The 12,979-nt window shown below is 34.7% G+C and overlaps 1 protein-coding gene across 2 annotated transcripts in view; it reads right to left on the bottom strand.

The window, feature by feature from the left end:
* LOC110024752 (mimitin, mitochondrial) overlaps positions 1-9,678 on the bottom strand; it is a 24,765-nt gene extending 15,087 nt beyond the window's left edge. Inside the window, exons 1-3 of one of the 2 annotated variants that reach the window (XM_020724896.1) lie at positions 9,427-9,678; positions 3,938-3,994; positions 3,673-3,725 (exon numbers count right to left, since the gene is read on the bottom strand). In XM_020724896.1, coding sequence (XP_020580555.1) covers positions 3,673-3,725; positions 3,938-3,994; positions 9,427-9,538 — 222 coding nt within the window. In that variant the 5' untranslated portion in view covers positions 9,539-9,678. Of the gene's footprint in view, positions 1-3,672; positions 3,726-3,937; positions 3,999-9,426 lie in introns of both variants that reach the window. The other variant, XM_020724897.1, reaches the window with a different exon arrangement.
* Between the last annotated feature and the right edge of the window lie 3,301 nt (positions 9,679-12,979).

Consider the following 12,979-nt stretch of genomic DNA (forward strand, 5'->3'; position numbering starts at 1 on the left):
TATGTATGTATATATATATGTATGTATGTATATATATGTATGTATATATATATATATGTATGTATATATATGTATGTATATATATATATATGTGTATGTATATATATGTATGTATATATCTATATATATATATATATGTGTGTATATTATATTTGTAATCAAAAAGACATAAGGATAAGCACTTATTCGTTACATTTTTATGAGTCGCGGGTTCCTTTCGAAGAGAGCAGAAACCGTAATAAGGAGGAAGAAGGAAGAAGGAGAAACAAGAAGAAGAAGAGGAAGGAAAGGGCAACGGGCGGCTCAACTGCGACATGGGAAGTGGAAGAAGGAATCAAGAAACCATCGCGTGAGGGAGAACCTACCGAGAGGGATTCTGGTGTGGTTGCTTAGGTGAGAAGTTGACACCATTGATGGTTGTGGGTTCGCTTGAGATTGATGAAGTTGGTGTCATGCATGAAGGAGAAGACACATCGACGACGAAGCATGCGGGACGAGTAGGTAACATCGCTTGCAGGAGGAAGGAGGTCGGGCAACTTGATGCATTGTGCTCGTGTGCAGAGGAGGTCGAAGAAGATCGCACGCTTGAGTCCAGCGTCGAGCTATGACTGAAGAAGGCTGAGTAGAAGAGGAAGTCGAGCCCTAATCTAGAAGCAAAGACGTCATGCCCCTGTACAGAGAAAGGAAAGGCCTTCTCGTGAGAGGAAGAAAACTCTCATGTGTTTTATTGGGTCCAGTTGAGACTGAAGGAGTAGGAAGAAGGACCTTTGACGGGGCGAGGGAGCCAAAACTCATGCGTCTATGCGTCCGTGAGATTAAGGCAGCCGATCGAAAGGTATAAGTTATAAAAGTAGATTTGTATTATCATTAAGTCAATTAATATAATGTTTTATATGTGTGTATGTGTGTATGAGTTAGGATTTACATATATTTAAATTTTTGAATCAAATATACATATGATGTATTAAAATATTAACAATATGTTTAACTATACATGAATTAAGCTGTAGAAGTTCAACTTGGATGGAGAAGATGTTGGTGAGGCGTGGAGTGAGGGAGATCGATCTTGGTAACTTATAAGAAAATTAAGGTGGAGCAAATTTTATATTATTGATAAAGGAGTTTTGAGACAGTGAAGGTTAGAGTTTAAGTTTCGAAAGAAATTTGTTTAAATTATTGTTATTTAGTATTGGTATTAGTATTGATTTAAGGATTTGAACTCATAATTACGATGAGAAAATTGAACTATAATTAGGTAATATGATATAAATTTATTAAATGCAATATTTTATAATATAGGTGCTAATTTGAAGGAGGAGACAGGAGTCGATAACAAGAAAATCAGTATGAATTAAGGTGAGTATTTATATTTCTAAATCCAGTAATTAGCTTTATTTCAAAATGTATGTTTGATTTATTGATGCTTCATTTATGCTTTATTTAAAGAAGATTTGGATATAGCAGTTCTTCATATTGGTAGATAAGAAAATATGCATTTTAAATAGATGCACAATGAATTTCCTATAAGTTTATTAGATCATGGAATGTCATTAAATTATAGTAGAGGTGCATTTATATTAGGTTATTGCATGATTTCTAGCTTCAAGTAGAAATCATATAACATACCACTACATGACTTTTAGAAAACAATCATATTCAACCAATTGCATAATGATTTATTTATGAAGTTATTAGACTAGCGCATGTCAGTTTGATGCTAGTAAACGTGCACTTATTCATTAGTAAGTATATGTAAAGTATTTCATTGGTAAGGAAAGAATGCATGATATGGAAAAATGAGATAACTTATATATAAATGTTTGAATTATTGTATGTGCATGTTCAAAGAAGAAGTTCACCCCCTAATTATACAGGCAAGGAACACCAGTGTACTCGCGCGCATAGTTATTTTTCTACTACCTTAGATAATTGTGATTTTAGATCACTAACCGTTGTAACAACGGGAGAATATTGATCATGAGTGAGTAGACAGAGCTCACCATTCCAGACAAGTGTAATGTATATATATATCGCTAACAGTTGTGTCAACGAGATAATATCAGTCAAATGCATGTAACAGCCTTTCTACCCTAGACAATTATGATATTTACATCTCTAACTACTGTGCAGACGGGACAATATTGGTAAAAAATGTGGTAGGTTATATTTTGACGATGCTCCTAAGCAAGATGTGAATTTTAATTGTATAAAGTAAAAATAAAGTTAAAATTATATTAAAAGTGAATATATATAGAAATTTAGAGTATTTTCATTTAGAAAAGGTCATTGATACATGCATTAGTATATTTAAAGAATTATTATAGAAATATAAAAGATTAGCATACTATACGACTTCTTATAGAGATATAAAAGACCAGCATGCATATCGAATTTTTTTCCCTTGAGTTACTGTAGTTTAGAAGTATGATTTTTTTCATGTTTAAACTTTTGATTAAGATGAATAGAATAGGAGATAATATGTATAGGAGGCGAGAACAAACGGGAAGGTACAAAAATTCTATTTATTAATTTTATGTGTTTTTTCTAGCGGCTCTTTCATGAATATTTGAATGTTAAACTATTAGTGATTGAAATAGAATATAATATAAATTAGTTTCACCGTCAGACATTAAGTTCTTATCTTGGTTAATTTCAAGCCCCGGACCGCGTCACGATAGGCTCGTTGGCTCGCTTGCAAGCCAACTCGATTAGCCTGCAGCTAGTCATTTCTATGTATTTTCGAGTGAGCTTCCACTGCATCTTCCTTCTTCGATCACCAATACCTTCTCCAATTGGCTTCCGTAAAAATTGAATTTTTAGTTTGAACTCATCAGTCGGCTGCTAACACTACGAGCTGAGCTCAAGCTCATCATTCAAGCTCGACTAAAGCTCGAGCTCACAATTTGACAGACAAGACAAGCTTGAACTTGTCATGGCTCGAGCTCGACTCGACTAGTTTACAACCCTAAACCTTCCTATATCGTTGATTGCTAGGTGGTAAAGCTGAAGCACGCTCATGAGAGCTAGCTCTACATGGCAGCTAAATGTCAATTAGTATGACATGCCCTCAATTCTCACTCACTCACTAGCGCTCGACTCTCGCTAAGACATGGCTACTTCCATTCAAAAGTATATACTATCTTCTCAAACGCTTTCTACAATCAAAGCAGTTTAACTCTAAACAAAAATACAAGTTAAAAGTGCATTTTTCTATGTAAATGTTAATTAGAGGCATACCTAAAGCCCATCGAGGAAAATAGCCTCAAAACATATACCTCAAATGAAAAAAACACAAGCCACTCTTTGGCCAAAAAAAATGTAAAACTCGACTGGGTGCCTTATGATGAGCCAAGCACCACAAATACTAAACTATTATTTTTACAATGCTCGACATTTTCCTTATGACAATTATTTGGTGTTGGATTTTTTAGATATTTTTTTCTCATTAAAATTTATCAAAATGCTTACGAAACTGAACTTGTACTTTATTGTTAAAATAGATAATCAAAATAATAATCATTTCACATCACATGACCATGATAATGATAAGTACCAAACAAAAACAAACCAAAATACAAAGACTCGTGTTTAGACTCAACATGGATTATTATAGGAGGTAAAGAAAATTGAAATATGAAAACAAGGGGAGATGTGGATTAGAAGATATCTCACCTCGGGAGTGGGAGCTCTCTTTCTCTGGCCATTCAACCAACATATCCACTCCACTACAATAGTAATAGTAATTTGACTAATTTTCAGGACATACCTTAAGTATTCAGTGCAAATAGAAGGAATAAAATAAAAAATAAAGTGCATAACAGCAAAGCAGTCTGTTGTTCAAGCTACTATATCCACAAGTAGCAGTAGCTTAATGGAAAATTAACGTTTTAACATATATAATTGGGTGTCTTAAATAAAATAATATAAATAAGCTAACCGGGTATGGAAGTAGGATCCTGTTCTCCTTTGAATAGCACCCATCTTTTCTCCTTCACTGTCTTAGCATGAATAATCACAGCTTCAGTTCATTGTGGACCACATAATGAGTACTTTACCCACAGTAACACTAGAATAAATAGCATTTCAAAAAAAAGTTACATCAGTCATTTCTATTCCTCTCTAAACACATAGACATGACGGTAATTCTGTAATATGACAGAGATAAGGATCAGTCTAAGTCTTCCCAAAAAATCTTCCAGTTTATGTATGCGTGATTTTTCTTCTTTTATTTCCAATTCAGTTTAAGATTTATGCATGCTTCCTAAGTTAACCAGGAATTAAGGACTTTGAAGTCTTATAGCCTAAGTTTAGTGATGATAAATATTGTAATCAAACCAACACTAAAGCAACAGGAACACCATTTATTAATAAGAATTAAACCAAAATTACAATAAACAATAACCCAGATAAAAAATAAAAATATTTTCAAATGATTTGAATTCCAATGTGTCAACTAGAGAATCATGAGGAATCATCATAAGGATTGGAGGATTACTGATTAAAAAGACTGATAATTGAGTTATTGGAAAAAAAATGTGGAGAATTTCAAAAATAACACTAAAGTTGGGGTAAAAATAAAGCAAGTCCCTCGCACAAAATATAATATAAATTCCATATTAGAATGTATTCATCTAAAATCTCCTTCAGCGCTGCTCGAAACTAATTTGATGAAACATAGACACCAGTAAAATACCATGTTTAGTAGAGAACGTAAAAAGGTATTCATGCAACCATTTTGTATAATCAAATGTCATCTGACCAAATTCAGACTCGAGAGCGGACTACCAAATTGCCCAACTCAACTGTCTTGCCAAGCTTACAAGTTGCCTAGTACGAGTGGCAAAAGCATCAGATATTGAATAAAAGCAAAGTAACAACTGCTGAGTATGAGTCACCATTCCGCTTGCATTGATCATCTTGCATTCCCCAAAGGGGACTAGATCCGCCTCAATGACTAAGGGATCAACTTAGTCAATGAGGGTAAATTTCTCCAATGTTGGATTGTCACAAAGAATGAGTTGACCGAAAAAGATGATTTTGATAAATCAGGTAAGACTACTTTAAAACTTAATTTTTTGGACCGCTCAAAATACATCCAGATTATATTTATAAAATTCTACATGTTTCGGTGATCAATTTGATATATATATATATTTTTTTTTTTTTTTTTTTTGGGAAAGCCCAAAGGCTAATATATTTAATAGAAATTAGAATACAGATAAATTATGTGGGAGTGTCCAAATATGACACCTTGCTCACACGATAACCACCACATCAAATGATTCAAAAAAGAAAAAACACAGAAAAATACATGAGAGACCTAAAGAAAAAAATCAAAAAGTGCTAAATATGGAGTATCAGGTAGCTAGAGAGCGACTCAATTTTATCTTGCCTTTGCCTCTAGTTCTAGAGAAGAAGCTAGATAATAAATTGGTAAGATGAGTGTCATTGTCAGTAGTAATCAATGTATCATCCAATAAATTCCCGAGCTTGAGTCGGCCTCCATTTTTCTTCTTCCTCCTGGAATATACCTGTCATTCCTTATCTATCCGAAGATTGACTCACCTAATACTCACCTAATCAGTGGATTGGTCTAAAGTATATCTGACATGTGTAGATTGTTGAACATTAGAAGCAATTACTTGTTGTATCAGCTGATCTTTTATCGGATCAAAGAAACACTCTCGTGTGTTTTGACATATAAGTGGGACTTCTTCAATAACAGTGAGTGGAATAAGCACATTTGAATCTGTACCTGTAATATAGTGTTCTTCATCTGGGACTGGGGTGTTGGAAAGAGGATCGGGTTACACCTTCTCAGTAGGGATGGTAGGTGGTTGATCTTTAGGGAAATTTGACCTTAGATAAGGATGCAAGCTATAACAAATTGTAGAACTGTGGTCAAACATACTACAATGAGAGCAATAAAGAGAGTGTGGTTCTATTTCAACCTTTTATCAATATCCATTGTGAATGGTGTCAATTGATACCTCATCCGGAGCTAGTTGAGTGATATCTCTCTCAACTAACACACAAGTCACAAAGGACTGGTGACATCAAGCGTTGGACTATCAACCTTAAGAGACTTACCGTAAGCAGTTGTTAAATAGTAGAAAATTTTCAAGTTGAACAGATGTAATTTTAACCCCGGAAATTTTATCCAAACAGGAATGATAGGAGACTCCACTTTTAGATCAAAATCGATAGTCCACTTAAGAATTTTCATAAAACAGTTGTCGATCTTGATAACTTTTCGAGAAAAAATGTAAATGTAATCGGCATCGTGAGATAACTAAATAAGTATATGTTGACTGTCAAGTAAGTTAATATTTCAACTGCCCAATAGCTTTATAGCATCAAACTCTTTCCTAATGATCTCTAATTTTGGGTGACCATAGATGAATTTTCCCACTAGAGCAAAATGCCAAGAGGACCCGAAAGTTCTGGTTTCAACCTCAGTAAAAATAAGAACAGGTTTCTTTTTTTTTTCCAAGCTTTTTAATGAAAGTGTGATCACCATCACCTTCAGGAGCGTCGAGTAGCGTCGTGGAAAGATTGAGGAACATTACAAGACTTGTCAATATGAAAATCAGGCTCTGAACCTGAAAGAGGAGCATGAGTAGAAATAAGACAGTCACCGACAAGTGCATTGGCATAGAAACACATCATTGAAGTGATCACCTGAACGGTCAAGCAGCTGCTGGAAAAAGGAGGGCAGAGGAAAATTCTGTCGGGCAGGGCGATAGGGACTCTTTAAGTACAGGAGACCTTTTGTCGGGCAGGGCGACACAGGCGATTATCGGGCGAGGGGGGCAGGGCGAATGCGTCGTCAACAAAGAAACCGTCTATCGGGCAGGAGGCGAGCAAACAGACGCATCTTCGATTATGGGCAAAGACGACGTCGTTGTCTACATGCGCTGCGAGACGAAACGTCTGTCGGGGGCGTGTCGTCGGCTAGGTCGTGCGAACAAAAGAGAAGACACCGTCGTCGCCTTCGATTGAGGCCAACAAAAATGACGTCATCATACTGGAAAGACAAAACTCGAGCTGACGAATTTGTGAAAACGTCGTGGTAGACGACGGAGATGTGAGTCCAATAGTTTCACCGCCGAGAATCGCACTAAGAGGGGGGACCTCCCGCCCTACTTATCCAGTATTATAAATATGTCCTTTTGCTTAGTTTAGGATTAGTTTTGTTGAGTTTTTTCATGACAGCTGCTGGCGTCCCCTTTTCTCTTACAGAGTTTTACCGACGGCCAGAAGGTGCTTCGGCTGTAACTTATCCCGAAGTAGTGTGTATCGTTCCCTTTTCTGCTTGTTGTCTTTGCTCTGGCATCCTCTCCTGTTACTTTTTCCCGCATCTACCTGCTCCTAGCTATCCCCCTACCGCCAGTGTTTTCCTGCACCCCTCTGCTCTCAGTAGCCTACGCCAACCCTTAATCCCTTCGTTGATGCTCTCCAAACACCCTCATGTTAGCCTCAAATCTTCTACTTGCATCTTTTTTGTACTCCCAACCTTCACCTGCCTTCTTGTAGAGCTGCAACCCTCTATCCTACCCAAAAGCTGGGCCACAAACCTCTTCTCCTATCTCATGTTGTGTCGTCGACCCCTCCACAGCCAGCTGTTGTCTGCCGTGAATCCCAACCAAGTGCCCCGTTGTTGCCGCCCCTTTCATATTCTTCTATATCTGCCACGCAGTCGCAGCCCACCCCGGCCGCCCTCGCACTAAGGTGTCATTTGTGTTGGTTTTGGGTTAATTTCAGTATCAATTGGTATCATAACTAGCATAACCCAAATCCTATCCTAGGTTTTCCTACCATCCGTCCCTACCCAAGCAAAAATAAAAACTTACGCAATGCATTGTGCTTTGTGCTTTGATAATACTGTTATTACCAGCTGTTAAGTGTGAGTTGTCAATTCTTCCTACAACATTAAACTACCCTTTTCTCCAAAGAGAACTAGGTCAGTCTCAATGACTAAAAAATTGACTTGATCAGGGAAGACAATTTGCTCCAGTGTCAAATTGCTCAGGGTCGTATTGTCATGAAGGCCGAATAGACCGACAAAAATGTGGCCATACAAGCATGTGAGAAGCAGACACCAAGACACGATGCAACTAAAAATAATATTAATTATGGTGTCAAAGTCTGAATAAGAAAAGTAAGGCATAACCAGATATCCTTCGAGATCTATGTGTAATGAGTATCAATTTTGTATTATATGTAGGGAACCTATATAAATAGGGAGAAATTCATGTAACAAGAAATCGACCCCTGAATATTATATCACAAATCATTTTCTCTTCTGAGATAAATTATATTTCCCCCTCTCTTCTTGCTCACTCTCCCTCTTTCTTAGCTCTTACATTCACTATTTGTTGATGTAAGGTGAAAGGAGGAGAAAAGTATTGGTCCTTACAACATGGTAGATATGAGAAATAAAGAACCAGCTAGTGTTTTCGTTTAAAAATATTTCATCAACATTGTTGGCGTGAGTAGCCTTGGCTAAAGAAGGATTCTTAAATGTGCCTAGGTATGCCCATGCTTGCAAGAATGCCAACTAGGGCGAGAGCTGAGTACTAATAGAGGAATCCGGGATGCAAGCATTAAAAGAACCTTTTTAGGGTTAAAATATACGTAATATATTCCTTAAATATAATCTATCTTTGGTCCAATTTCAAGTGTGCCAATACAACTGCTAAGAAAAACCTCCTTATAGGAAGCACAAAAACCTACTATTTGAATCCAACTTTTTACAAGGTCCAGGAATACAAAGCTTCTCCACTACCCCTTGTATCATTGTTAAAGCAAGAGCTGAATTGAAGAGAAATTAAAGCTCAAAATGAATTTACTCATAAACATTAAAGACAAGAATTTTTGCAAACTCTCCAAGAGATTTTCCATCAAAATTGACCAAGGAAGCAATTTCAAAACTTGCTCAAAACAACTGACAGTAATGTCAAGCATGCACCAGACTGCACCAACATATAATTTTTCCCTTCAACATAGCATCAGTCAACCCTGATAAGCTGCTCATCAAAGCTGACCCAAAGTTATCATTTACATGCTTCATAATAGTGTGGCTCTTCAAAAATCCGAAAAAGCAAAAGAAAAAAACTTGATTGATTTCAATTTTGATTAGCTCCCCAGTGTTATGTATCCGCAGATGTTTAACCTATAACGTGTCCTCAGATGTCTTCAACACTCATATTTATCTACATTTAAAGGAGATCAAAGAAACTTTCCGATACATTATAACCTCTAGCAGGCAGTCAAAAATCTTGTCTTATACCGATTAAAACGCAAGGATTCACGCATCAATAGAAAAGAAGAAAAACAGCATGAATGCAAAGAATTAGCAGTGTGAAATAAATCAACAAGTAAGAAAAATAAATTTGCGGGGGTGGTACAGAAGAAGGCACTCACTGATTCCATCGACCACCTCGTTTCTGGTGAAGTAGCGATTACCGGTTTTGTCGACGCCAACGAGAGTTCTAGAGCGGAAAAATCCCGACAATTTCGCGAATAATCTGGACATTCTCTCCTTCAATCTCTCTGAAACCCTATCATGGCCGCTCGACCAAATTCTAGCCTTAGTAATCGATCAAGTCGCCACGCGATCTTCGAATCCTGGGATATAGATGCAGACTCCGCCTGCTCCCCGGTAGAATTGTAGTGGTAGATTATAGTGGCAGTATTATGATATCAAAAATAAATAAGTCACCTTTTTTCTAGCTTCAAAGAAGTCTTAAAGAGTCTAATGTTGGGCGTCACGTGTCAATTGAGTCCCATCATAATATATTGGTATTACCCGGTGTTAAAAATTTTAAACTTATATTTGATCAAAAATGTAATATTTATACTCTTCTTTTTCAGGTCTTGGCCCCACATGATCGCTCTTAGAGTACTAGTACTAAAAGCCAGTGAAATTGCTCTACCTTCTTGCTCTTTCTCCTCGTATGCCTTACTCTCTTGCTCTTTCTCCTCTATCATGCTTTTGACATTACGGTCGTTCCTACAGTATGAGAAGCAAAGTTGAAGCTCATCAACCAGCTAGTTTATTCTCATTCTTTCTTAACAGAGTTTCTATTCAAGGAAAAATTTTTCCATACATTGTCTGCACAGAGAGCACCGTGCGTACAACGGCTGCGATTCTCCCATCGCAACAGAAAAAAAAAAAAAAGCCACCGCGATCATGTGTATCACAGTCATTGTTCGCACAGTGCTTCTTGCGGACAACGTATGGAAAAATTTCTCAAATTTTGGGTCTTGTTCTTATTTCTCTTTTTTTTTTTCCTATAATTGAGTTTGTTATCTTCTTTAATATTTTTTAATTTAATATTTTAATTTTTCATATTGATTATATTTAAACTCATGTGTAGAATTGAGTATGAATAATTAGAATACAATTCATAGCCCAATTTTTAAAAGTGGCATGCACAAACAAATATTTAATAATAGGGGCTTGGTTATTAAAAAAATACAAAAAAAGAAAAAAATAACTTTGAATTGTCGTTTTATTTTATTTTTTATTTTTACAATGAAATAACCAATTCAAGAGTATTTTCTAAAGTAATTTTTATAATTTTTTTAATATGATAATTTTAAATTTTAATAAATTTAAGCTTTGAGTAATTTTAAAAATTAAATAAATTTATAATTTTTTTGAATATAAAAATTTAAAATTTGATTTAATAAATTTTCTATTTTAAATGATTAACACGACTTCCTAGCTTATAAATTTTAATTGAATTCCAATATAGCACTACTAAAATTGTATGAGGTAATAATGTATTATTGCATGAATAATAAATAGCGTTAAATTACTTGCAGACCACCCGAAACATTGATATTTACAAATTAACCACCCAGGTGATTAGGGGTGTAAATGAACCAAACATGAACGAACAGAGCTTGTGTTCATGTTCGGTTCGTTTGGAATTTAGTTTGTTTGAAATAAGCTCGTGTTCGAAATTGTTCGTGTTCGTTTCTTAATGAACAAGTCGAACACGAGTTGTTCGAAAACGACGAGCCAGTTTGACATCCCTAATGATAATATATATAAATAATATATTATATTAATTATATAACTTATATTATATAAATATATAATATCTATATTAGTATATTACTAATATAGTATATTAATATACTATTATTATTATTTTACTATATATTATAATTTATAAAATTTAATTTTTTAAAATATCAAAAAATTTTATATATTTTAAATTATTTTATATTTCGAGCAATAAAGATTCGAACACGAACGAACACATCACTATTCATGTTTGGTTCGTTTAACTAAACGAACGAAAAAAATTTGTTCACGTTCGTCTCATTTACTTATCAAACGAATCGAACACGAACTGTTCGCGAACAGCGAACTTTTTTGACAGCCTTACTGGTGATTTTTTTGAACCACCAAACTAATGTATTTACGTGTGCCATGATCAAACTATGGAGGATTTGATAAAAATGAAAAATAATGATATTTGATATTTGAGTGAGAATTTGAAAATTGGATGAAAAAGGGTGGTTGATTTGTAAATAGCAAGTTTCTGGTGGTCTGCATTTAATTATCCCTAATTTCTTTCATCTTAATGCATATCTTTTTTTTTTAATTCAATTAAATCTAATTAAAATAAATAGAAATTCATTTTATTCAAATTTTGAATAAATAATTTAAATCAACTAAAAAATTAATTTTATTTAATGTTTATTTCATTTCATCTAAAACTACTAATAATCACTCAGTATAAATTTACTTGTTAAAATACTATTCAAAACATAATGCAGAGTCAACATTAACGAGTTTAGTTTAGTTGAACATAGCATACCAAATATAGCAATTTACTCGTCTCAATTTCGCACTTCGTTAGCAAGTGCACGGTCGGCGATTTCCGATGGCGAGTTTGTTGTATCGAAGGAAGTGAGGCGAAGGTCAATGGTGAGGTAAGAATTTAGAGGCCATACAAGATCATACAAGATCGGATTTCACGAGGAATTGTTGACCACACTTTGCATGGCTTTAGCAAGGTTAGTAGCAAGGTGAGATTTTGAATGCTTGATGCATAAATAATCCATACAAGATCGGATTTCCCGAGGAATTGTTGACCAAACTTTGCATGGCTTTAGCAAGGTTAGTAACAAGGTGAGATTTTGAATGCTTGATGCATAAATAATGAAGTTTGGGTGTGAAGATATGTAACTTGCTATGTTTTGTGTGCTATGTACTTAATTCCTCCAAATTTGTTCGTGTTTTTCTTATGCCCCTTATAACTTCATTTCCACTTATACATCTGCTTGTTCACATATGTTCAGGGGAATCAAACAGACACATGAATAATTACATAGGCACAAAATCTCTTATAATTCCACTTAATTGCAAATAACAACATACAAATGCCTGCAACTCCCTATTTTTTTATCATTTTTTGCACATATTTATGATAGAAAAGTATATAACTGTTAACAATTTTGACATATCAAATTTCACAATATGCTGTAGAAAGTGGTATATACCAGCAAACATAATTAATAATGCAATTTAAATCTACGCATATCGACAAACAAAATTTACAAAATTACTTTTATGAAATGACCAGAGTAATATTTAAACTATTTTCCTTCAGTTATAACACGTCAAAATATATAAAATATTATACAACAGAAAGTATACCTCGAAAAATAAATATTTTAATGTTGATATGTCTGACACAATCTAATTTAACAACATATAAAAAGTTGTGTGGTGAAAAGTTTGTAAATTTCCGTGCATCTGAGTTTGCAGGAAATTTCGGCAAATAAAATACCAAAAAAATTACGAAAAAAACAACCAAATTGGAATATGAACTTGTTAACACGCTGAAAAGTCTGTAAATTTCCGTACATCTAAGTTTGGACGAAATTTCGGCAAATAAAATACCAAAAAATTTACGAAAAAACAACCAAATTGGAATATGAACTTGTTAACAAG

Source organism: Phalaenopsis equestris, unplaced genomic scaffold (genome assembly GCF_001263595.1).
Source record: "Phalaenopsis equestris unplaced genomic scaffold, ASM126359v1 Scaffold000272, whole genome shotgun sequence".
Taxonomy (NCBI): domain Eukaryota; kingdom Viridiplantae; phylum Streptophyta; class Magnoliopsida; order Asparagales; family Orchidaceae; genus Phalaenopsis; species Phalaenopsis equestris.